The sequence below is a fragment of the Eubalaena glacialis genome, chromosome 4, assembly GCF_028564815.1.
Source record: "Eubalaena glacialis isolate mEubGla1 chromosome 4, mEubGla1.1.hap2.+ XY, whole genome shotgun sequence".
Lineage (NCBI taxonomy): Eukaryota > Metazoa > Chordata > Mammalia > Artiodactyla > Balaenidae > Eubalaena > Eubalaena glacialis.
Window position 1 is genome coordinate 52,125,324 of NC_083719.1, and position 27,794 is coordinate 52,153,117.

General features: G+C 33.5%; 1 protein-coding gene across 2 annotated transcripts; it reads right to left on the reverse strand.

Annotated features, from left to right (window-relative positions):
* Positions 1-26,714, reverse strand: CENPK (centromere protein K). 2 transcript variants are annotated; one of them, XM_061187845.1, is made up of 9 exons: positions 26,547-26,714; positions 24,455-24,511; positions 20,992-21,064; positions 16,176-16,222; positions 7,421-7,503; positions 7,232-7,330; positions 6,767-6,893; positions 2,790-2,843; positions 1-159 (listed from the first exon to the last, which is right to left on the reverse strand). In XM_061187845.1, exons 1-9 carry the CDS (start codon positions 26,661-26,663, stop codon positions 1-3), a joined length of 816 nt encoding a protein of 271 aa, XP_061043828.1. In that variant the 5' UTR covers positions 26,664-26,714. The 2 variants fall into 2 exon arrangements, with proteins under 2 accessions (XP_061043828.1, XP_061043829.1); XM_061187846.1 differs by lacking the exon at positions 7,232-7,330 and having other exon boundaries at positions 26,547-26,567.
* Positions 26,715-27,794: the final 1,080 nt, after the last annotated feature.

The following is a 27,794-nucleotide window of genomic DNA, read 5'->3' on the forward strand; positions in this document are numbered from 1 at the left end:
TTACTGATGGAAGGCTTCTAATCTTATTCGGGTTGGATCTTCTGGATGTCTCAAGGCAATTCCATTACGCAGAAGCAGCTCAATATAAGGTGGCCAAAAAGAATCACTAATTTTGACATATGGGTCATGTGGAACATCAAATAATCTATTTAAAAGAATCTAGAAAAAAAATCATTCAAAATATACCTTACTTGGAAAAAAATTGATACAGCTATAATAAAACATTAATGAAGTTTCTTACCAAAGAATGTTAATGTCTTTTCTCTTTGAGTAATTGTTTATATCATAATTTCTATGTATTAACTTAAATAGTTGATTTTCTTTTTTTAAAAAACAAATATTAGTGAATGGAAATAGCTTTAAAATGAATCTTTGCACCTTAACTTTTAAAATTCCTAAAAACTAGTTAAAAGGCACTTACAATTCTCCCACTTCTCTTAGGATTAATAACTTGTTTATGTTACAAGATTGGTTATAACCATATCTTATAAATAAAAATAAAAAACTTAAATACTCACAAAGTTCAAAAACAGCATACATGTCTTAATATTTGGGGGAAAGAGAAATCACCAATGCTACTCTTCCCCAAAAAAACACCTATTCATCTGATAAATCTTTGAAACAACAATTCTATCATCATCATTTCCTTCAAATTATCTTAAACATCTTTGATTTCTTCACTAAGGATATTGAGGGGTTACAACCACAAATTGGGACATTTTGAGTATCTGCAGTAAATTATATAAGACTAACATTTCCCGAACTACATTCCATGGAATTGGTCTCCCTAAGGATGCTCTTAGTATGGAGAAACAGGGTTCTATGGTTATATAAGCTGGAGAAAGACTGCCAATGTGCACTCAGAATCACCTGTATATCCCAGATCCACTGGCATTAAAAAAGTTTTTTTAAGAAACACACATTTAAAATTCTTTAAACACTAATGTTCTATGAAACATACTGAAAAATGCTAAATATGTATCAATTATTACTCTACCTCCTCAGCTCCCACACAGTGCCTTCACAAATTACAAAACCAGAATCCAGAAGGGTTAAAAGATTCCTCAAGGGGCACATAATTAGTAATAGATCATGGATTAGACTCCATATCTCTGAATTGCCAAGCCAAAGCTTTAATTTAAATATATTATATTAAGAAACACAGAAAAGGAAAAATACAATTTATACAAATATAAAGTGCCATAGAAATAAAATTAAAACTATAAAGCTCTCATCTCAATCACATTTCATAATAATATCATTTCAATTCTTTTTTTTTTTTAATCTCAATTCTTGAAATAATTTCATCTGTCATTAACTTTAGCTATTTCTTTCTTTTTTTTTTTTTTAGCTGCAACATGTGGCTTGTGGGATCTCAGTTCCTCAACCAGGGATTGAATGTGGACTGTGGCAGTGAAAGCTCGGAATCATAACCACCAGGCCACCAGGGAACTCCCTAACTTTAGCTACTTCAGAACCACATCCTGGAGAAAAAAGCTCTTGGCCTCATTTCTTTTAGGTATGATAATAAAATAATTAAATATTATTCCCATTTTAGAGCAACTGCTTATTTTAATATAATTTAAAATTTTACTTTTCATTTCTAACTTCAATTATATTAATCAAAATTCTAGTAGATGCCAGAAATAATTAAATGCTAAAAATTCTACTTTAACATGAACATGTATATTGGTTTATTCTTCACTGAACTGCAGTTTAAATTCTGTTTACATTTATTATTGATAATACAAGCCTTGGAGACAAAAATAGTTTCTAAATCTAAGTTTTACATGGTATCCCATAGTGCACTATTCAAAAATTACACATGTATTTCCCAGTTAACAACTGTCAATATTTGCCACATATATAACAACTTTTATTAAAAAAAAGTCAAGTCGTCCACGAGAAACAGTAGTTTCGGTATAAACTGTAGTAAATAGGAATATGTTAAAAGATTCAAATCACAATCTAAAAAATAATTGTATTTTGCTTTTCAAAGTAATAATATTCTATATTAAGATATCCTGAGGCACCAAAACCATTTAGCTAGATAAATAGAGACTTTAGCATCCAATGCATAAAATTACAATGTGAAACAAGTTTTCTAAAATCACTTTATTCTAAACTTACCAATGACTTTAAAAAGCCACATTAATTGTTAAATAGCTCTTCACAGACTACCTTCCTCTCCACCCAATCTGCAATAGGTCATCATATCAAGATTTAAGTATTTAATATAGTTGGTAATTTGGCTGAAGTTCAAAAACTTCTTTTTTTAAAAGGTCAAAGATATTTGTAAAAAAAATAAAAAGCAAATGTCAGGCAGAAAAAGGTGTAATGAGTCCTTACATTATGAAAAAAGAAGCTGATGTTATTTAAGGAAAATCTGTGAATGAAGTTCTGCAACTTTGTGGAAAGAATCCTTAAACTCAATTGTATATTTTAGATAGAATACAGACTGGCCAACTAAAGATTACATCAATGTAACAGCATAGGCTTTCACTGTGTAGATACTAAACAACATCATAAAAATTTTCTTAAAGTAATAATCGGGAACACGATTAAAAGTAAGACTTTAGTTTCATCTTCTAAAAAATAATATTCTTTCTTACTACATAGAAAATAGAAACTAATTTTATACTAAGATAAATTAATATATATAATAAAGTTTGCTGTATACCTTAAGAACTAAAGCAGCATTTTTTTCTTTTTCAAGCCTATGTATAATTGTACACAAATCACTAATGAAGAGATATCTTCAAGACAAAACAACTACACAAAACACTTACCTCTAACATTTCATGCAGTGTTATCAGCTGTGCAGTTGATTCTTGAATGTTTTTCTTTGAGAGAAGTGTGAATAACAAAGAATTAACATTTCAATTCTAATGGCAGAATATTACACTGTATTTATTACAAAATTTCAAAACTTAATATTCCTCAATTGCAGCAGAACAAGATATACTAAAACCAAACATTTATAATGAGATGATTTAAAAAGAATTCTGAAAGAAAACAACCTGCTGTACTAAACAGTAAGGTTCCTAAAAATAGTTGAAACAACCTCTAAGACAGGGAAATCTTTTGCAATTACTAGAAGATACAATTCAGAGTATCCACCTATCTATCTATCTATCTATCTATCTATCTATCTATCTATCTATAAATACATAATGGATAAATTATATTACACATATTATATATATTCACATAAATGAAAATCTAATGTTTGAACCTTCCCAATCAAAATATCCCAAACAAATGACATTCCAGACTGTATTGATACAGCTTCGGGACAGGAAACTTGCTTCCCAGGGAGGTTTGTTCATCTTTCTATAGTTCTTGACAGTTCCCAATATTAACTCAACTCACCAGTTCTTTTTTTCTTGGAATGACAGAGAATAAATCTCATTCCAATTCCACCCTAGAGTTCTCAAATATCTAAAGACAGCTAGTATGAGCTCCCTGCCTTCTCCATATCAATCATCATGGGTTTCTTCAATTATTTCTCATAGACTTGCAGCCTCTCAAGAGCATGGTTGTTCTCTAGTTGTGCTCTAATTTACCTTTTTTAAAAAATCCAGTCTCCACAATGATATAGCTGTGATTAGAAAACCGAAGATGAAATGGAAGACTCACTTCCATACATGTAGAAGCTGGAATTCTATTCAATAAGTTTAAGATTGCATTAGCTTTTGGACATCTATTCTGCCCTGCTGACCTCTATCTGAGAAAACTATCATCTAAAGTGCTGAAGTTTCCTTCATTGTATATAGCTAAGATATGTCTCCTTCGTTCTTCAATGTTTTAAACTCAAGAAAGATATTCTAAGTACCTCCACTAAATATCGTCCTATTTTATTTGGACCGTCCTATTTTATCTTGGCCAGTTAAAAAATACAGTTCTAATTCTGTCATTCAATAAATTTACTATCTAGTCCTCTCTCAATTTCATATCATTTGTAAACTTTGATGACTATGTCCTCTACCTCTTTATCCAAATTACTGTTAAAAATGTTCCATAGGATAAGGTTCTAAGGGAAATCTTCTAGGATAATACTAAATCTAATCAGCAGCTTTTGAGTTCAGACATTCAATTAACTACAAGGTCTCCTACTATTGTGACATCTAGTACTTTCCTGACAATAGTCAAAGATTAGCATGGAGTCCTCCTAAGATTTTATAGAAATACAAATATATTAAAGAAATAAGCAGCAAGGCACAGATTAAAATATAAAGGTTTGAGACAATCAAAGAAAATGCAGAAGAAAAATATAATGAAAGAAAACAAAGAAAAAAAATGTTTCAACATAAGGATATGATAAACAATGTAAAATATTATAAAATAAAATTGCCATGAAATGCAATGTGACCTAAATCTGCCCCTGGAAACAATACATCATCTTCAAAGCAAAACTGATATTGAATGATCAACATTGTGACATATCCCTGTTAAGTTACTGAAGTTCAGAGATAAAGAATCCTTCAGGCAAATAGTCAGAAGCAGCAAGACATCTACAGGCTGGCCTCAGACTTCTCCACAGTACATTCAATCTGAGAAGAATGGAGAAACCCCTTACCAAGTCTTGTGACTTTTAAAATCTCTGCCTAAGATAAGCCTTTAAGTATACAGCAAAGTATGTTCAGCATTTAAGAATTCAAAAAATAAAACACCCAGGAATTCTTCTTGAACAAATTACTTGTCAAACAAACCCATCATATCAAACAATGGATTAAACTTAAAAACTCAAAAATGAATGGTAAAAGATGATAAGGATTGAATCCAACATAATGTACAATAAAGACTAAATGTATACATGAATGATGGTATCAGAACAGAATATAAATGCAATGAAACTACCAAAGTTAAAATAAATAACACAATTTATTTATTTTAAATAAAACTCTGATGGCACCTTGATCTTGGACTTTTGGCCTCCAAAACTATGACAAAATAAATTTATTTTGTTTAAGCCACCTGTTCTTTGGTATTTTGTTATGGCAGCTTGAGCCCACTGATACATCCATTATTATTGCTTGACAGAGAGAGAGAGAGAGGGGGAGAGAAAGTAACCTATCAGTTTGTAATATGTATCAACAGTTCATATACTTCATTTAAAAAAAGTGAGCTTATTCAATATGACTTAAACTCATGGTGGCTTCTGGTAATCAATGCTTTCGTTTAGGAATGTCTCAAACCTCTGGTTCTATTAGTGGAGAACCTTAATAGGTTAAAAAAAAAAAAAGTTGAAAAAAAGAGAGACTGGAATCAGAAAATAAATCATTGAGTTATTTTAAGATTATGATCATTAAGAGGTAAGGGATCATGAATTTACTGAAATCGTTAACAGAAGGCCATCAACAATTTCAGAAATGACTAAGGGGCGTAAATAACAATGGATAGAATGGGAGAAATTGTCCATAACAAATGTAAAGCCTACTGATAATTACAAAGAAGACAGGGAAGAATAAATAAACACAGATTATAAGAAAACAAACAAAACTTTTTTCTCCTTTTCCTAGTATGCTCACAGTCATTCAAGAAATATGAACTCAGAAGGTACTACAATAGGTATGCAAGACAGTACAGACACAAAGATGAATTAAACAAACCAAGGAGCTCACAGACCGTGGTGGGTCAACAGAGAAAGAGACATAAATGATTACTACAAAATCATGTAATAAATGCTAATAAAATGACACCAAAACTTCATTCAATGTATCACACAAAAGATGATGTTTGAGTTGCTTTAAGAAAGAATTTACTATTTTCACCAGATAGGAATTGTTTTGTAACCAGAGGGAATAGAATGTATAAGGCACAAAAAAGTGACAGGTCATTGCATACCTGCTGGAACTGTAGTACTATGGTTGAATGGACTCATGCAAGAGATGGATAAAGAATGGCTGAAAAGGAGGCTAAAGAGATAGACAAAGTCCAGAATATAAATTCATTCCTCTAAGGAGTTTATAGACTTATCCCAGAGGGAGGCATCAAAAGTTTTATGTTGAAAAATGATTAAAATATGTATATTTTAAAATACATGATTAAATAAATTGTTAAATATGTATATTTTTAGAAAGATTGTTCTGGTCCCAGTTTCAATGCCTATTCCACTTCCACAAGTTCTATTTATTTATACCTATACTATTTTTAAAAAAGGAATTAAAGTGCTTGTTCCCAACCTTCTGTCACTCAATGAAATATTTATTTGCTTTTGTGAAAAAGGTTTATTCCATCATAACTATTATTAAAATAGTCAATAACTTACCTTAACTACAGGTATCTTCTGATTTTAAAAGTTACATATGTTTATCATAGAAAATTTGAAAAACAATGAAAACAAAAACAAAAACAAATCCTACCTACAATCTTAGCCCCAGGCATAAGCACTATTACATTCTTTGGTACAAATTAGACTCACACAATTTAATCATCTGTGTTTTATCTTCTAACAATCAATAATTTGTGAGATTTCATAAACTCCTTTGATAGTGTTTAATACATTATTTTTAAAAGCTGCATTTTTCCATCAATATGAATACAATGTAAAAAAATGTATTTAATCTTATTAAATAACTAGGTTGCTTCTAATTTTTCATTAAGTATTATAATGTGACGATGGAATATTTCTTGCATGTACCTATTTGTGTATGTCTTTGAAGTGTATATTAAACATAAAAATTTATCAGAAAATTTACCTTTGAACCTCTCTAAAACAATTTCATATGTGAATATCTACATGAATGTCTTCTCTAAAACTTACCTTTTTCTTTTTAACATTTCTATCAGGCAGAGGAAAATGGTCTTCTAGAAACTCACCCAAGGTAACCAAGAGTTTCTCCTTATATTCTTTTATATCACGCATTTTCGTTTTCAGCTCATTAAAGAGTCTAAAAGATTTTTTTTTAAATTTAAGAGAATTAATTTGCTGATAAAATACTTAAGTATATATAACTGGTTACTCATAAAATTAATCAAAAACTTTGTTCAAACGTCATTGCTCAAAATAACTAGCTTTATGAGATAAATAGTCTCTATTTAACATGTAGGAAAACTAAAAGTCAAATTATTCATAAAAGATTAGGTAACATAACAATCGGCAAAAGTCAGGGTAAGACTCACAATTTCTGGTAAAATTTACCTTCTTTTCATCTATGTATTTCATGTAACATAAAAAAGGAAATAATTTCTCCTATTATGAAAACCTAGAACACAAAATCAATAATACCTTGATTCAGAAAATGTCACAACCTGCTGTTTCAAATCATTGTGTAGTACATTAAGAGATTCCAATATCTGTTGCTGTTCATCCAACCATTTTTGCTCCCTTTAAACATGGAAAAACAAAACAGTATTCAAATAAAACATTAATGCCAATTCAATATATATCAATGATTAATAGTAATTATAAATATACCTTTCTAAGTCTTCCTTTAACTTTTCATTCTTTGACTGAATAGTAGATAGTGCCAATTCAAGATCATGTCTCAATTTTTGGAACTAGAACAAAATAATTAAAATTAATTGCTTAGTCTTTACTCCTGTAAATAGTGATATTTCTGAATGAGAGTGAAATTTACATACTAGGCTATACATTCAGAAATCAACAGCAAAAAAAAGCCTAGCAAAAAATCTTTGAAAGGGAAATTATACAGCAGGTACTAAGTTCTTTGTAATATTTCATTGTTAAATTAAAAAATATAAGGGGTTTTGAGCAATAATTTTTAATTTCATACTGAAAGGCAATTTAATGGTGAATTTTCAGTAACCAGGCAGATTAGGTCTCTTTTCTAAGGAGACTATACAAAACAGACACAAATGAATATCACTCATTCAACAAATATTTATTGATCAGTTGTTGACCACCAGGCATTGATGAAGGAGTCAGGGATGCAAAGATGAACAGAACAAAGAGGCGAATCCAAACAAAGAAACAAACTTGTAACTCCAGAGAGGGATAAATACCATAAAGTAAAAATAGGTCAAAACGAGAGTATAGAAATGAGGAGCAGGGATGGCTCTTTTAGGTAGGTAGTATGACATGGAAAGACCTTTCTGATCAGGTTAACTAACAGTTTAGCAACAGAGAAAGACAGCAAAAGATAAGCCATGTCACCATCTAGCAAAAGAATGTTCTAGGCAAAGGGAATTTTAAGTACAAAGGCCCTGAGGCAGAAGTATGAGGTATCTGAGGAACATATAAGAAGACTGTGTGGCTATAGGGGATTACAATAAACTAAACTTTTTCTAGTATCCTTTTGTTTCTAGAACACATTAGCTAGTGTTCCATTCTCCTGATATTAAGGGTATCCATTAGCTTCTTATAAATCTAAATCAGTAATAATATAAAATTGTATATTATAAACCTTAGAGCAACCATGAAAAAAAAATGAAGAGATATACCTAATAAGCTAATAATGTAAATAAAATGCATTTATTTTGAAAAATACACAATTAATCCAGGAAAGTGGGAAGAGAGGAGAATAGGAACAGAGAAAATATAGGACAAATACGAAAGAAAAATCAAGTATGTACATTTTAATGCAACCATAATGATATTACATTAAATATGATCCAATAATGGAATTAAGTTAATAATCAAGTTATTTGTAGTGAGGTGGATACACCTAGAGTCTGTCATACAGAGTGAAGTAAGTCGGAAAGAGAAAAACTAATACCGTACGCTAACGCATATGTATAGAATCTAGAAAAATGATGAACCTAGGGGCAGGGCAGGAATAAAGATGCAGACATTGAGAACGGACTTGAGGACACAGAAGGGAAGGGGAGGCTGGGATGTAGTGAGAGAGTAGCATTGACATACATACACTACCAAATGTAAAATGGATGGCTGGTGGGAAGCTGCTGCATAGCACGGGGAGATCAGCTTGGTGCTCTGTGACCACCTAGAGGGGTGGGATAGAGAGGGTGGAAGGGAGGCTCAAGAGGGAGGGGATATGGGGATATGTGTGTGCATACAGATGATTCACTTTGTTGTGAGGCAGAAACTAACAAACACAACACTGTGAAGCAATTATACTCCAATAAAGATGTTTGGAAAAAAAAAAAAGAGCTAGGTAACTTGCCTGAGGTTTCACAAATAAAAAGTGTCAGAGCCCATACTTAAAAAAAAAGAAATAGTTCAGTATATAAATTGCAATTCACTATAATAACTGCACCAATAAAACTTTTAAAAGTTCAAAAAAAATAATCAATCATAGAAATGTACCTGGAAAAATGTGCAAATATTTGGATACTAAAAACACACTTCTAAATAATTCATGGGCCAAAGATGCAATCAGCAGGAAAATAAGAAATTACTATGAACCGTCTGAAAATGAAAAGATTAAATTTTCTGGAATAAAGCAAAAGAAGTACTCAGATGAAAATTTACACCACTAAAAGCCTGTATTAGAAAAAAGAAAGCTCTCAAATTAATGACCTCAGCTTCTACCACAAGAAACTAGAAAAAGAGCAAATAAAACCAAAAGTAAGCTGAAGAAAAAATAATGGTAAAAATTTTAAATCAATGAAATAGAAAAACAAAAAGAAAAACAGGGAAAAATCGATGAAACCCAAAGCTAATTCTTTGAGAAGATCAATAAAATTACCCAGACTAATTAAAGGAGAAAAAAAGGACGCAAATTACCAACATCAGGAATAAGAGAGGGAGCGTTGCTACAAACATTAAAATAGTAATGGGGGAATGCTATGAACAATTTTCTGTCAATAAATTTGACAAACTAGATGAGACAAACTCTTTGAAAGTCACAAACTACCAAGGTTCATTCAGAGAAAGATAACCTGACTAGCCATAAAGAAACTGAATATTTAGTTTAACATTTTTCCACCAAAAAAATTCTAACCTCAGACGACTTCACCTATAAATTCTAAGAAACATTTAAGGAATAAATAATACTGATTCTATACAAGCTCTTTTGAAGAAAGAATACTTCTGAAATCATTCTATGAGCTTGGTATTACCCTGATACCAAAGCCTGAAAAAGATGTCACCGAAAAAGGAAACCACACACCAATATCTCTCAAAAACATAGACACAGGGCTTCCCTGGTGGCGCAGTGGTTGAGAATCTGCCTGCCAATGCAGGGGACACGGGCTCGAGCCCTGGTCTGGGAAGATCCCACGTGCCGCGGAGCAGCTGGGCCCGTGAGCCACAATTACTGAGCCTGCGCGTCTGGAGCCTGTGCTCCGCAACAAGAGAGGCCGCGATAGTGAGAGGCCCGTGCACCGCGATGAAGAGTGGCCCCCGCTTGCCACAACTAGAGAAAGCCCTCGCACAGAAACGAAGACCCAACACAGCCATAAATAAATAAATAAATACTTAAAAAAAAAAAGACACAAAAATCTTAATAAAATTTTAGCAAATTAAATCCATCAATAAATTAAAAAGATTAATACATTATAGCAACGTGGGGTTTATCTTAGGAATCAAGTTAATTAAACAGTTGAAATCAGTGCATTTAGAAATAAGTGAAAAAATTCAATATTAATTCATGATTTGAAAAATTCTTCATAAATTCTAATAAAAGGTAATTTTCTCAACTTTATTAATGGCATCTATGAAAAACCTACTGCTAACATCGCACTTAATGGTCAAAGAGTGAATGCTATCCACTAAGATCAGGAACAAGGCAAAAATGTCCATTCTCCCCACTTTTATTCAATACATTACTAAATATTCTAGGACAGTACAATAAGCCAAGAAAAAGAAATAAAAAGCATCCAGATGGAAAGAAATAAGTAAAACTGCCTTTGATCTCAGATGACATGACTAGCTATGTAGAAAATCTTACAGAGGACTTCCTTGGTGTTCCAGTGGTGAAGACTCTGTGCTCCCAATGCAGGGGTCCCAGATTTGATCCCTGGTCAGGGAACTAGATCCCACATGCATACCGCAACTAAGAGTTTGCCTGCCACAACTAAAGACCCCATGCAGCCAAATAAATTTAAAAATAAATAAATTAATTAATTAAATATAAAAGAAAAGAAAATTCTACATAATCTACAAAAAAGCTACTAGAATAAAGGGGTTTATCATGTTCACTAGATACAAGATCGACATATAAATATTAATTGTATTTGAATGTACCAGCAATAAATAATTGGAAATTGAAATTTTAAAAAAGAATACCATTTTAATAGCACCAAAAATATGAAATACTAAAGGGATGAATCTGACAAACATATACAAGACCTGCACACATCTTTTTTCTTTTTTCTTTTTTTTTTGCCCGCACCTTGTGGCATGCAGGATCTTAGTTCCCCGACCAGGGCTTGAACCTGTGCCCACTGCAGTGGAAGCGCAGAGTCTTAACCACTGGACTGACAGGGAAGTCCCTCAAGACCTGCACACTTCTATCACAATTTATAAAGTCTTTTTTTGAATCATGAATTAATATGGAATTTTGTCACTTATTCTTTCTGAATTTATTGAAATGATAAAATGCTTTTTTTCTTTTTTAGTCTGTTGATATAGTGAATTACAAAACATTGGTGAGATAAATTTTTTAAATAACAAATAAACGGAGCCCTAAATAAATGCAGAGACCATATAGTGCTCATGGGTCTGGAGTGAGACTCAATATGTCTCTTCTCCTCAATTTGAACTATAGATTCAGGGCAATCTCAGTCAAAATTCCAGTAAGCTTCTTTATGGGATAGAATGACAAGCCAACTCTAATTTATATGAAAATATGAAACAATTTTGGTAAAAAACAAAGTTAGAGAACTCATACTACTTAATTTCAAGACATTACAAAGCTTCAGTAAACAAACCAACACAGTATTGGCCTAAAGACAGAAATACAGAACAAAGGAAAAGATATATCCACCACATAGGATGGAGAACAAATGGAGCGTCTAGAAATAGATCCACACATATATGATCAATTAATTTTCAACACATATGCAAAGGAAAGTCAAAAGAAAAAGATAGTTTTTTCAACAATTTATGTTAGAATAATTAGTATCCACGTGAAAAAAAAAAAAGAACCTTTATCAATAACTCATTCCACATGCAAACGTTATTCTAAAATGGATCATAGATCTAAATGTGAAACCTAAAATATTAAAATTTCTAAAAAAAGAAAAGGCAAGAAAGTCTTTGTGACCTTAAGTTGGACAAGTATTTCTCATATTTGAGCACAAACCTTAAAACAGGGGTCCCCAATCCCCGGGCCACGGACAGGAACTGCACAGCAGGAGGTGAGCGGTGGGTGAGCAAGCGAAGCTTCCTTCTTTGCCACTCTCCATCGCTCCCCAATGCTCACATTACCATCCCACCCCCAACCCCAGTCTGTGGAAAAATTGTCTTCCACGAAACTGGTCCCTGGTGCCAAAAAGGTTGGGGACTGCTGCCTTAAAATAAAACTTGATAAAATAGAGTTAATCAAATTAGGAAGATATTATTTTATTAAATTCTCTTTGTTCCCTGAATTGCCTCTATTTTCTTAAGATTCATCTTCGTCAATTGTTTTGGGTTTCTGCCTTTCCATTTGGAGGCATTTCACAAATGTCAATGATCATCGGCTGGCCATTCAACATTTTCTTTTAATTGAAGTATAGTTGACATACAATACCGTATGTTACAGGTGTAAAATACAGTGATTCACAATTTTTAAAGATTATATTCCATTTATAATTATTATAAAATATCAGCTACATTCCCTATGTTGTACAATATATCCTTATAGCTTCCCCCCAACTGCCCCCCACCGCATCGCACTGCATGCAGGATCCTAGTTCCCCAATCAGGGATCGAACCCACGTCCCTCTGCAGTGGAAGTGCAGAGTCTTAACCACAGGACTGCCAGGGAAGTCCCCTTATAGCTTATTTTATACATAACAGTTTGTACCTCATAATCCCCTACCCCTATATTGCCCTTCCCCTTTCCCTCTCCCCACTGATAACTGCTAGTTTGTTGTCTATATCTCTGAGTCTGTTTCTTTTTTGTTATATTCACTAGTTTTTTGTATTTTTTATTTAGTTTTATTTTTTAAAGGTTATACTTCATTTATAGTTATTATAAAATATTGACTATATTCTCTCTGTTGTATAATATATCCTTGTAGATTATTTTGTACCTAATAGTTTGTATCTCTTAATTCCCTACCCCTATATTGCCCCTCCCCGCTGCCCTTTCCCCACTGGTAACCACTAGTTTGTTCTCTGTATCTGTGAGTCTGCTTTTTTGTGATATTCACTAGTTTGTTGTATATTTTTAGATCCCACATATAAGTGATATCATACAGTATTTGTCTTTCTCTGCCTGACTTCTTTCACTTAGCATAATGCTCTTCAAGACCATCCATGTTGCTGTAAACAGCAAAACTGCATTCTTTTTTATGCTTCAGTAGTATTCCATTACATATATACACCACATCTTCTTTATCCATTCATCTGTTGATGGACACTTAGGTTGCTTCCATATCTTGGCAACTGTAAATAATGCTACTATGAACAATGAGGTGCATGTATCTTTTTGAATTAGTGGGTTTTTTTTTTTTTCATATATACCCAGCAGAGGGATTGATGGGTAATATGGCAGTTCTATTTTTAGTTTTTTGAGAAAACTCCATACTGTTTTCCACAGAGGCTGCACCAATTTACATTCCCAACAGTGTATGAGGGTTCCCTTTTCTCCACATCCTCACCAACACTTGTTATTTGTGTTCTTTTTGACAACAGTCATTCTGACAGGTGTGAGGTGTTACCTCATTGTGGTTTTGACTTGCATTTCCTGATGATTAGCGATACTAACAATCTTTTCACGTGCCTATTGGTCATCTGAATGTTCCCTTTGGAAAAATGTCTATTCAGGACTTCTGCCCAGTTTTTAATTGGCTTGTTTTTGTTTTGTTTTGTTTTGTGGGGGCCACACCACATGGCATACAGGATCTTAGTTCCTTAACCAGAGATTGAACACATGCCCCCTGCAGTGGAAGCATGGAGTCTTAACCACTGGACTGCCAGGAAAGTCCCAGCTTGTTTGTTTTTTTGATGTTGAGTTGCGAGTCGTTTATATATGTTGGATATTAACCCCTTATCAGTCATAGCATTTGCAAATGTTTTCTCCCATTCAGTACGTTGTCTTTTCATTTTGTTGACGGTTCCTTTGCTGTGCAAAAGCTTTTAAGTTTAATAAGGTCCCATTTGTATATTTTTGTTTTTACTTCCTTTGTTTGAGGAGACAAATCTAAAAAAATATTGCTATGATTTATGTCAAAGAGTGTTCTGCCTAAGTTTTCTCCTAGGGGATTTATGGTTTCTGGTCTTACACTTATGTCTTTAATCCATCTTTTGTTTTTGTATATGGTGTTAGCGAATGTTCTAATTTCCTTCTTTTACATGTAGCTGTCCAATTTTCCCAGCACCACTTGTTGAAGAGACTGTCTTTTCTCCATTGTAAATTCTTGCCTCCTTTGTTGTAGATTAATTGACCGTAAGTGTGTGGGTTTATTTCTGGGCTCTCTATTCTGTTCTATTGAGCTATGTGCCTGTTTTTGTGCCAGGACCAGACTGTTTTGATTACTGTGGCTTTGCTGCATAGTCTGAAGTCAGGGAGCATGATTCCTCCAGCTCCATTCTTTCTCAAGATTGTTTTGGCTATTGGGGGTCTTTTGTGTTTCCATACAAATTTTAAGATTTTTTTGTTCTAGTTCTGTGAAAAATGCCATTGGTATTTTGATAGGGATTGCACTAAATCTGTAGATTGCCTTGGGAAGTTATGGTCATTTTAACAATATTAATTCTTCCAATCTAAGAACATGGTAGATCTTTTTCATCTGTTTGTGTCACCTTCAATTACTTTCATCAGTGTCTTACAGTTTTCTGATTACAGGTCTTTTACCTCCTTAGGTGGCTTTATTCCTAGGTTACCGTATTCTTTTTGATGCAATGGTAAATGGAATTGTTTCCTTAATTTCTCTTTCTGGGAGTTCATTGTTAGTGTATAGAAATGCAACATATTTCTGTATATTAATTTTGTATCCTGAAACTTAACCAAATTCATTGATGAGTTCTAGTAGTTTTCTGGTAGTGTCTTTAGGATTTTCTATGTATAGGATCATGTCATCTGAAAACAGTGACAGTTTTACTTCTTCCTTTCTAATTTGGATTCCTTCTATTTCTTTTTCTTGTCTGATGGCTGTGGCTAGGACCTCCAACACTATGTTGAATAAAAGTTGGTATTCTCATTTAAAGCTCAAAAACAAACTTTGTTTATAAATGGCTTTTTGATGGATGGCCATCCTGCTTTTCACTGGGAACCCCCATATATTAATACTTATAGACCTTTTTTCTCGGGCCATTTAGATTTTCCAGAGATTATTTTACCTCCAGTCTGAAGCTACTTTTGTACCATACTGTAGGACCCCTGGAGATAGATCAAGGGAAGAAGCTGGTACTTCACCACACGGTATAAAAATGTTAACTTGAACTTTCTGACTTTTGACCTCACACCACCCCTACTAAACACCCAACTTGGTGTGCTGAGTCCAAAGCCTCAATAGTTTAATGTCTCCACACCATATACCTCCAGTTTTTAGGTGTGTGGGTAAAAGTTAGCCTCTTGATTGCAAAAGAGAGAGGGAGACGGTCTAGTAGTCTGTTCTTACTTTAAAAAAATCTCCTTGTTTTTAGCTCCACACTTGAACCCTGAATTTTGAAGTACAAGGTTCCTTCAAATTCAAAGCCTTTCTCTTCAGTTCTGTAGGGCAGATAATCTCTCTTGTAATCGTTACTTCTGTCTCTTGGAACACAGATACTTATTTATTTCCATGCTCTACAACCTTGTTTAAAATTCTTCTTTGCCTCTATCTTCTCTCCTATACTTTGATCTAATAAACTGACACTTTAAAAAAATCTTTATTGACATTTATGTTAAGTTTTGAGGACAGATATACATGTATGATCATTTAGCTATGTTTAACCTTTTTGCTGTTATTATGAGGAGTTTAATCAACTAAAAATGAAGTACAAGAGTAAGGTTTACATATTTAATTCAAAATTCAAATCATCTAAAATATCCTGTTCAATAAAACATAATTAATACAATTTTAAAGTGGTTTCATCTTACTCGTTATGGCATGAGCTTATCCAAAACACTTCTAGTTATAAGTTATTTTGGATTACTATAAATTCAGTAACTTACCTCTTCTTTTCCTAATGTTACCAGAACTTCTTCATTCAGTGGAATCACTACAGGAACAAAACAAATCAAAATTATACATATGCTTAGTTAACTCTCAAAACTCAAGAATTTGATTTTGTGGTTTCTGAGATACCCCTTTCCCTTTCCATTTATATATTACAGAACTTTTTATGAGATGTGTACAGTTTTTATGAAATTTTTAAATTTAACATCTTATATAGCCAACTTATATATCATTTTAGACAAATGTGATATTTATGCATTTTGTTTTCAGTGCCTTTTTTTCTTCTCATTTTATTTTCCCAATCCATCAAAAACAAAATTAATAATCTACAGTGTGTTCCTTAAATATTTCTGTGGTTACATGATTCTATGCATACATATATACATATTTGTACATATTTGTACATATACATGCAAGTGTTATTAATTTTGTTATTGCTGGTTTTACAAGAATGAGATAATATCATACACATTATTCTTATTTTCACCCAAGAAAACCCCCATGGAAATCCTGTATATTCATCTGGTGTAAGTCTAATTCATAATTTTAAATCACTGCATAATATTCCGCAGGGTAAATACACCAAATGTGTTCAGGGATTTCACTACTGATTGAGCATTGACTTTGTGTCTAGTTTTTAGCCTCAGAAAACAATGACACAGGAAGCATTCTTTTATTTATGTCTTTATATATTGGTGCTCTCATTCCTGTGGGATAGATTCTCAGAAAGTGAATTTCATAGAAGGAAATGTGTATTTTGAATTTTAAAACAGGATGCTAGATTCTTTTTTTTAATTTTTCTAGAAGCAATGAACAAAAAACAGCAAAAGATACTATAAACTCTTCTAAAATTTTTGCCAGTCTAATGAGTATAAACTAATATTCCTTAATTAATTTACATAGCAAAATCAAATCCCTTATACTTAGAAAAGTTCAACTCATACTAAGAAAAGTTTATCTTTCCTAATAAAGTGCTATTTAAATTTCTCAAATGATATGCTACTGAAAACTTTCTAAGCTATTTGCCATTCTAGAGGGTTTTCTAAAAGAAAAGAGCTATGTACTTCATAGGCCCTGTATTAGAACTAATTATAGGTAGCCCTAGGATGGCTATACAATGAAAAGGATTCTAAAAACATAAAGTTCAAAAATCTCCCTCTTGGCGAGTGTGGCCAAAAGTAGCACTTCAATGTTAAAACAATCATTTCAACCGATACAGTATGACAGGCTCTAAGAATATAAAGATTTTAATAATCTTTCCAGTGTGGCAGTGTATGGGATTCGCAACCTTAAGCAAGGTGGGTATTTGACCAACAGGTCAGTGTGTTCAGTGCTGGCAGTACAAGGTCTGTATGTAAAAGATTATGAAAATAAGAAAAATAAAAATTTTAAATTCCTTGACATATAGCATCAAAAAGAATAAAATACTCAAGAACAAATTTAATTTAGAAAGCAAAGAACTTATATGCTGAAAACTACAAAATGTTGCTGAAAGAAATTAAGGACACACCAATGAAAAGAAAAAAACATCCTGTGTTCAAGGACTGTTAAGACTTAATGTTATTAAGATGTCAATAACACCCAAAGCAATCTACAGATTCAATGTAATTTCTATCAAAATCCCAATGATGTTTTTGTAGAAATAGAAAAATCCATCCTAATATTCACATGGAATCTCAAGGGACTCCAAATAGCCAAAACAATCTTGAAAAAGAAGAACAAATTTGGAAGTCTCACACTTCCTAATTTCAAAACTTACTACAAAGCTACAATAATCAAAACAGTGTGCTACTGGCATAGAGACAGAGATATAGACCAATAGAATAGAGAGCCCAGAAATAAAAATCCTCACTGCAGGGACTTCCCTGGTGGTCCAGTGGTAAAGAATCCACCTTACAGTGCAGGGGATGCAGGTTCGAGCCCTGGTCCAGGAAGATCCCACATGTTGCGGGGCAACTAAGCCAGCAGGCCACAACTACTGAGCTAGAGCGCCTCAACGAGAGGGCCCACGTGCCTCAAACAACAGAGCCCACACACTCTGGAGCCCGCGCGCCACAACTACAGAGCCCATGTGCCCTGGAGCCCGTGCGCCACAACTAGAGAGAGAAAACCCATAGGCCACAACTAGAGAGAAGCCTGCGCACCGCAACAAAGACCCGACACAGACAAAAAAATAAATAAAATAAATAAATATTTTTAAAAATCCTCACTGTATGATCAATTGATTTTTTTTTGAATTTTTGAATTTTATTTATTTTTTTATACAGCAGGTTCTTATTAGTTATCCATTTTATACATATTAGTGTATATATGTCAATCCCAATCTCCCAACTCATCACACTCCCCCCCTGCCTCCCCCCCCCCACCATCAATTGATTTTTGACAATGGTGTCAGGACAGTTCAATGGGGGAGAGAACAGTTTTCTCAACAAATGGTGCTGGGAAAACTAGATAATACACATGCAAAAGAATGAAGCTGGACTTTCAACTTTTCATTAAGTTTGAAAATTTCTAAAATTAATAAAAAAAATTCTTGATCAAGAGGTAAAAAGTCTATTTTAACAAACTAGTGGATTGGTGATAAAGGCCTAAAGTAAATCTGTGGCAGTAGGGCTCAATATTTAACGACCAGCTATATGTGAAATGGGAAAATCTAGAAGAATCTAAAAGGACTCTTAAATTTGTAGCTGATCAAATAGATTCCATTCAATGTGTCAGGGAATGGCAATCAGTTCATGAATCTGAGGCATCTGTAGAATAATTTGGAAAAGAAGTCTAGAAGGTAGAAAGATACGTAAGTGTGATGTTACAGAGAAGTCTGGTTTGGATATACAGACTTGAAAGTTGTTGTGGAAATTGTGTGTCCTCTCCCTAACCCCCCACCCTCTCCCACCCCACCCAAAATCAGATTTTGACGCCCTAATCTCCAGTACCTCAAAATGTGACTATATTGGGGCTGGATCTTTAAAGAGGTAATTAAGTTAAAACAAGGTCATCAGGTTGGGCCTTACTCCATTATGAATGGCATTCTTATACAAAGAGATTAGAACACAGACAGGTAACCATGTGAAGACACAGAAAGATGATAATCTATTAGCCAAGGAGAGAGGCCTCAGAAGAAACCAACCCTGCCAACACCTTGATCTTGGACTTCTAGCCTCCAGAATTGTGAAGGAAAAAAAAATCTTCTGTTGTTTAAGCAACTCAGTCATGCTACTTTGTTATGGCAGCACTAGCAAACTAATATAGAAGTCATTAATACAGATATAACCCATAAAAACAGGAACAGAAAATATAATGTTGAAATAGCATATAGAGTAAGAAGCAAAAATCGCTGAACACAGTCAACTGGAGAACACCAACATTTTAATAGCAGAGTATGAGCAGTCTTTGAGATGCCCAATATAATGCTAGAGGAGGCAATAAGATAAACAGTTGAATGCAAATTAAAATCAAAATTGTATATACATACCAATCTGATGTGCTGAAATTTAAAAAACTACAAGGTGAGGACTTCGCTGGTGGTGCAGTGGTTAAGAATCCGCCTGCCAATGCAGGGAACACAGGTTCGAGCTCTGGTCCGGGAAGATCCCACATGCCGCGGAGCAACTAAGCCCGTGCGCCACAACTACTGAGCCTGTGTGCTGCAACTACTGAAGCCTGTGCACCTAGAGCCCGAGCTCGGCAAAAAGAGAAGCCACCGCAATGAAAAGCCAGCACACTGCAACGAAGAGTAGCCCCCGCTCGCCGCAACTAGAGGAAGCTCATGCACAGCAACGAAGACCCAACGCAGCCAAAAAAAAAAAAAAAGACTACTAGGTGGTAGTGAAGACACAAAACAATGGTGGACATTGGCATGAATACAGTAGTTTAAAACAAGAATGCAGATAAAATTGGGAAGAGAATGAGGAGAAAAGAATCCTAATAACTGGGATAGAGAATGGAGAGTAAACTAAGAAGGGATGGGGGGGGACCTAAAAGAAAGAGGACAGAGGGGCAGGAGAAAGCGGAAGGGAGACGTAAATGAAAAAAAAGGGTACAATCCATATATAAGACCAAATACAGACATACATACCACATAAAGGAATGTAGGCTTTAATAATAGAAAAATATCTCCTAGTTGGGTATTATAACTACAGATTTTTAAGGCTTTTTTTTTTTTTTTAATTTATTTGGCTGCACCGGGTATTAGTTGTGGCATGCGGGATCTTCATAGCAGGATGCAGGATCTTTAGATGAGGCATTCAGGATCTTTAGTTGCAGCATGCGGGATCTAGTTCCCTGACTAGAGATTGAACCTGGGACCCCTGCATTGGGAGTGTGGCGTCTTAACTGCTGGACCAGCAGGGAAGTCCCCTTTAAGCCATTTTCTATTGCTCAACCAAAGGCAAAAATATAGTTGGCCTCAGCTGGACAAGTCAAAAGGCAACATAAAATCTACGTGGCCCTTATGTAAGTAAGTATCTAAAATAATTTCTCTCTTCCACTAGGTAAGTTTCATTCATTAAGAAACAATTTACAGTTTCTACTGAGCATATAAAACAGTGTCTATGAGGATACAGTGATGGCTGTAATAAAATCTCCATAATCAAGATTACTATATTCTAATGTGAGACAGATACGTTCATCTATAATAATAATGAAGTATGAAATAATGTGTGTAAAAAAAGAAAAATAAGGTGACTTCCTAATAGCAATGGAAATTAGGCAATTTCAAGAGGGTAAATGGACCTTGAATTCTTCTTGTGATCATTAAATTAATTCACCATTAATTTGTTTACAAAAATATAAGCCTAAAAATAAGAATCTTACTTTCAGGAGTTTCTTTCTGCCATTGACTGAGTTCAGCAGTCAAACATTTCACTTGCATAATTAATAATGACAGCTATTTAAAAAAAAAGAACAAGAGAATAAAACAAAGTCATTTCTTGTGGAATATTCACATTTATTCATAGACGAAAGTGTAGACAGTCTTAATACTTTAACACAAGTTCCTAACATAAATGGTTAACATAATAGCAATCTAAACTATAAAAAAATTATCACTCCTAACAGAATTTTCCTTTAAATGGCTTATAAATTGCCATTACACCAGCAATACAGTATTAAAAATGATCAATTCTAACTTCACCATTCAACCTAAAAAAACCTAAGTACATTAAGTTTATTCCCTAAATTAATATTCTTTTAAAAAAAGAATGTTATTTCTTGCCAACATTTTTTAAACAAATTTGCTTTAAATATGCTTTTTTTTTTCCTTTCTATGCACTTTCAGAAAAATTGCAAGTATGTTTAGCCGAGCAGTTAAAAATAAGTTTAAATATCAATACTTATATAAAGACAATTATAAAATGAGACTGGTTCCACAAATCACATATAAAAACCAGTTTTACTACACAATAGTTTGTAAACTGTGTACCCCTTTAGCCAAAAATAAATTAGGATAAATGTTTCTAATATTAGATGATTCCAATCATTGTAAATTTGATAATTATAAATCTGTGTGATAAATCTGTTGCCTGATTAGACCATAAAATTAAAACTTACGCATGCTTAAATTTCAGAACATTTTTTATCTCCTCTATATAATTTTTATACATAGACAAACAGATCAAAAATTCACATTTCAAAAATGCAATAGGTATTCCTGTAATATTTATACTAAAAGGACACCAAGTACTCTTTTTTAACAAATTTTTATGATGCAGAGCGGGGAGCTCAAAGACCCTGCTCTGGATCATAACACTGGCTGTTGAACAGTCAGAGAAAAAAAATCCTAGTCTCTTTGAAAGATTTATATAATTACACAAAAATGCATTTACAGGTATTAAAATTTTTACCAAAAAAGAGTTTAACATTATTTTCTTAGAGATAATTAAATAAGAATGTAAAAAAGTTCTTTGTGAACTATAAAGTGATTTATAAATGTTTATTATTATTACTACTAGAAAAGGATAAATACTTAAAAAGTACTATTTAAACTAGGCAAAACTATCATAATGATAAGGTATCTATATCACTTTTCCTGAACATATTAGATTGAAATATATAAAATTACTGATACTTATTTTTGAACCTATTAAAAAACTGTAATTTAACCTCATACTATACTGATGAAACTCAGCTCTTACCTTCTAAAGCCCAGCTAAAGCAAACACCCAAATTATTTCTGATACTGATATAAAATTAAACCCTTTCTGAAAAACAAAATAACAGTAGTATTTCTAAAGTGATTTAAACACACATATTTGAGAAATCCTGCCATTTTCTCATTTAAATATCTAACTTCTTGCTTTGGAAAATGGATTGAGTTTTAATATTGAAGTTTGGAAGTTAACAGATATGCCAAGAAGAGTTAACAAAGCAAGCCTGAAATTATGCTTAAAGGCCTGCTTGGAAGGTTGGCCCTTGGCTGGCATCTGGCTTCAGAAGGTTCCCACCAACCTAACTCACAAGAGTGGCTCTCTGTGCCTAAAGTGTGAGAAAATACAATTTATGCTAAACACCTGCTTTCCTCCTGAGAGTCTGGTATTTTGATAACTGCTAGGCAAGCGGTGCCTATGTGACTACCCCCCACAAAAAACTTTGGGCTCTGAGTCTCTAATGAGGTTCCCTGGTAGACAACATTTCACACTCATTGTCACAACTCATTGGGGTAATTAAGCACGTCTTGTGTGACTCCACTGGGAAAGGCTCCTGAAAGCTTGTGCCTGGTTTCCTCTGAACTTCAACCCATGCTTCTTTTCCCTTTGCTGATTTTACTCTGTATCATTTCAGTGCAATAAATCCCGGCCATGAGTATGACTATGAGTACTGTGAGTGTTCCTAGAGAATCATCAAACCTGGGAGGAATATTAGGGATCTCTAACAAAATAGGAAAAGACATTTTGTGGATTCTTTAGATAATGTTATTATTGACTATCTCAGGATACTGATTATTTACAACTACATAAGCACTTCCCTCAAAACCAAGTGTTTGGCTTACTGCCTGAAAATCATTCAGGAAACTTACAGGCTTCATCCCTAGTGACTCTGATTCAGTAGGTCTCAATTTCTACAACATAAGAACCACATTTCCCAAGGAAACCAGATAATTATTTATTTATTGTACAATATTTTTCCAAATAAAATATTCAGTTTTACCCTGTACAAAAGAACACTATTTATTTATTGATGGATAAAAAGCTTTTTACAAAAGATGGCTTAATTTTTTAGCACCAATTTTTAAAGATCTGGTGTAATAGGCACTTCGAAAAGTGACAAATTAGTTTTTTCCTCTTTCTCATTCTCATTTATTACTGAGTATCATTATGCTCATAGATTTTTATGTTTTCACATCATTATAATCAATTGAAGCCATTATGTCTTTTAATGCTCACATGATACTAAATTTGGACAGCCAAGTGCCTTCAATTGGTTCCGATGTCTTTTGACATGCTCCCACTAGTTTTGGAGAACTTTCATTGGAATTATTTGTATATTTAAATCTGTTCCTAGAATTTTTATCACTAAAACATTTTTAACTTTTTATATGGTCAAATGTATCTAAGTTTTCTTTTACTGTGTCTAAATTTCTATTATCAGCCAAGACTTTTTCCCCTGGTCTCTAACTAGATTGCACAAATAGTCTCCAGCTTTTCTTGGAAGATTTTCATAGCAATTCATCCAGAATTTACGTTTATATAATGAAAGATAGAAGTCCAATTTTATTTTCTCCCAGATGGATATACAGTTGTACCACTATCATTTATTAACTAATTCATCCCTTTCCCAAAGATTGGAACTATCATCTTTGTCATATTTTAAATTCTTAATCTGTTGCACTGAACCACTGGTGTATCTCTAAACCAATTCCATAGGTCTTTGCATTTTGAAATGAATATTTTAATCCTTTTATTAAGCTTAGGGTAAAATCAGTTAAGATTCCACACAGACAGTAAAATAACTGTGGCTACTGCACCTAACACAAAGTAGGACAGTCTTTGTTCTAATTTTTAACATGGTATCATAATAGCAGACAATGAGCATTTCACTCAAAATTGAATGTATGTGTAGTTGTTAAAAGATAAATAATAAAGAATTTATTTATAACAGATTATTCAAAAAGTTTTTAGAATACTCCTCTTAAATCAGAAAGAGTAGAAAATTTTCCAAATCATTAAGCATACAGGTTTAACAAAGCTATTATACTTGGCATAAATATAGATGACACACTTCTTATCTAAAACAATAAATTCCACTTACCTACTTTTCGGAAAAACAAAAAGAATCATACCTGAGCATTTGAATCAGTGAGTGTCTCAGTTCCAACAAGCGATAATTTGTTCTGACACTTGATTTAAAAAGTAAAGAAAAACAAGTCATACACTATACACCACAAACAATTCCTTTTCCTTGTCCTTTTATACCAATGTAATATTCCTCTAAAACAATATACAAATATCTGATATACGAGAAGAGTTTGTTTAAATTCTTTACTTCCTAAGCAAGAGGATCAGGAAGGCAGCCAAATAGGACCCAACGTGAACACACCAAAAGTAAAAGTGGATGCTTAACTCAACACAGAATGAAAAGATGAGCATAAGAAAAACAAAAACAAAAATTAATAGCTAGGGTGAATTAGAAACTAGATAATGGAAAAATGGGAAATAAAAGAACAAGGGGGCAAACACTACAGAAAGATAACAAAAGAGGTAAGAAGATAGTTAAGATCATAAGAAAATAAAGCCATCAGGAGACATTGCTACTATGCCATTAAAAAAAAAATCCATAATTGTTAATAGTGATTATATCTGAGTAAAAATATGGGCAATTTAAATTTTATTTGTGCTTATTTCTAGGTGCAGTATTTTTCCATCAAAAAAAATTTTCAGTTTATTTAATTCAAATTTCTATATTGAAAAAATTTCAAAAGCAATACAAATTATCTTGAAAATACAGTAACGATACAGAGTACCAAGGATATATGTTAAAAAAAAATTTTTTCTAAAAGAAAAACCCCCACTAACCTGCCTTAATCTGAAACCTTACTGGGAAGAATAGGATGTAAAAAAAGTCTGTGGCCTATATTATACATTACACTATTTTAAGTAAAACAAATTTTTACCAGCATACTATAGTGCACCAGAAGTGATTCTACCCCAGTAACTCAGAAAATGTACATATACTTCAAACATAACATTTTCTAAATTAATTCATATTTTCACTCAAACTCCATAAGTATGTGTTCTCCCCCTTTATATTCTCTATCTTGGGAAATAACCTCACCAACCACTCAATAGCCCAAACCAGGAACCTGAAACTATGTGTAATTCCCCCTCCCCATTTCACAACAATTAACCTCCAGGTCCTTTTGGTCCAAACTTCTTAGCATCTCTTGAATCCATTTTTCTATTTGCAATGACAAGACTTAGGCTTCAGTACTTCTTACAGGACTACTACTAGAGACTCCTAAATATTCTTTCTTTGTATAGTCTCACTCTTCTGCGTTCCATCTTCTTCAAAACCACCAGTTATTTTCTCAATCAAGATATCTCATCAGGTCACTTCATGTTTATAATCCTTTTATTCTACTTAGAGTTCTCTAAACTCTCCCAACATTTATATATTTTGTTCTTTCTGCTTTGTATACCTCTTCCACTTTCACAGGCTAACTCCTATTTATTCTTTAAAAATGAACTCAGTTATTTCCTCTTTAAGAAAGCTATCGGGCTTCCCTGGTGGCGCAGTGGTTGAGAATCTTCCTGCCAATGCAGGGTACACGGGTTCGAGCCCTGGTCTGGGAAGATCCCACATGCCGCGGAGCAACTAGGCCCGTGAGCCACAACTACTGAGCCTGCGCGTCTGGAGCTTGTGCTCCGCAACAAGAGAGGCCGCGATAGTGAGAGGCCCCGTGCGCCGTGATGAAGAGTGGCCCCTGCTTGCCGCAACTAGAGAAAGCCCTTGCACAGAAACGAAGACCAAACACAGACAAAAATAAATAAATAAATAAATAAATAATAAAAATAAAGGAATTCCTTTAAAAAAAAAAAGAAAGCTATCTTTGGCCCCTTCAGTCTAAGCTTAGTACTCCTCCTAAGTATAGTCTTTGAACTTTACCACCACACTTCTAATATAATTTGTTATTGCCTCCATTAGATGATAATCTCCTTCAGGGTAGGGACTGCCATAATTTTTTCTCTTTCTACAGCTCACCTAGTATAAAGTTTCTTAAATGAATGCTTATAGGTCTAAAAAATATATAACTATTTATCATATAATGGCTTTCAGAATCCAGCATAATTATTTCTTTCCTAAGTCTATTATTGAAATGGAATTCAATCTTATAGTAAGTAATTGGGATATCACTTTTACGTCTTGATACTTACTTCTTCCATATCTTTCCACATTTCTTCACATTTTTTAATAAGTTCTTCTTCAGCATCTGTAACATCTTCCACATCTGTAGTACTATCTGGATCTAGATGTTGCTGATTCACTGACATGTGCCTTGTGATTTTCTTAGCCTTGTAAGAAAAACTAAAGTAAAAAATATTCATTTAATAATATTTGTTGAATACCCATTACCTGTCAGATACTCACCTAGGAGCTAATGATGTAACAGTGAAGAAAATAGGCAAAAATTCCTCCAACCATGGAGCTTACATTCTAGGTGAGGAAAACAGAATAAACTAAAAAGATTAGAACAAATATAAAGAAGCTTTAAATAAAAAGATTTAAAAAATATAGTGTTGCATATCAAATAATTTGTAAGTACAATGAAGAAAAGCAAGACAAGGAAGAAACGCAGGGAGTGCTCAGACAGGGGCAATGTAATTTTACATAAGGTGGTCATATAAGGTCAATGAGAGGTTGACAACTTAGCAAAAACATGAAGGAGAGAAGGAAGTAAGACATGTGGATATTTAGGGAAAGAGGCTCCAGGCAGAGGCAAATGTAAGTACAAAGGCCTTGGGGAAGGAACATGACTGCTGTGTCCTAAAGCAGTAAAGTAGGCACTGTGATTAGAGCAGAGTAAGGCAGAGAAAACAAGATGAAGTCAGAGAGATAATAAGGATGAGATCATGTGGGCTTTGCAAGTCATTTTAACGACATAGGCTGGGATGTTAAGTGATTAGAGGGTTTTGAACAGAGGGATGACATGATTTGAATTGTATTTTAACATTATAACTCTGGATAACTACAGCCAGTAAGGAGAGAAGTAGGAAAACCAGTTAGAAAGTTACTGCAATGATCCAAGTAAGATGGGGACAAGGATAATATTGAGAGAGTACAAAATGTCCAATTCTAAGTATATTTCCAAGATAGAGCCAAAAGGATTTCCTAACAGTCTGTTTATAGAGTGTCAAAGAAAGAGATGAATCAATTATTATTTTAAAAGTTTGGGCCTAAGCAATTGGAAAGGTGGAGTTGCCAGTTACTGAGATGGGGAAGATGATAGAAGAAACAGATTCAGCAAGGCATGAGGTGATGCTAATTAAGAATCCAGTTCAGGACGTGCTAAATTTAAGGTGCCTATTAGTGGAGCTGCTATTTAGGCAACTGGATATACATGTTTGCAGTTCATGGGAAAGTTTCGAGCTAGAATTTGAGAGTCATCCCCATACAGATATTTA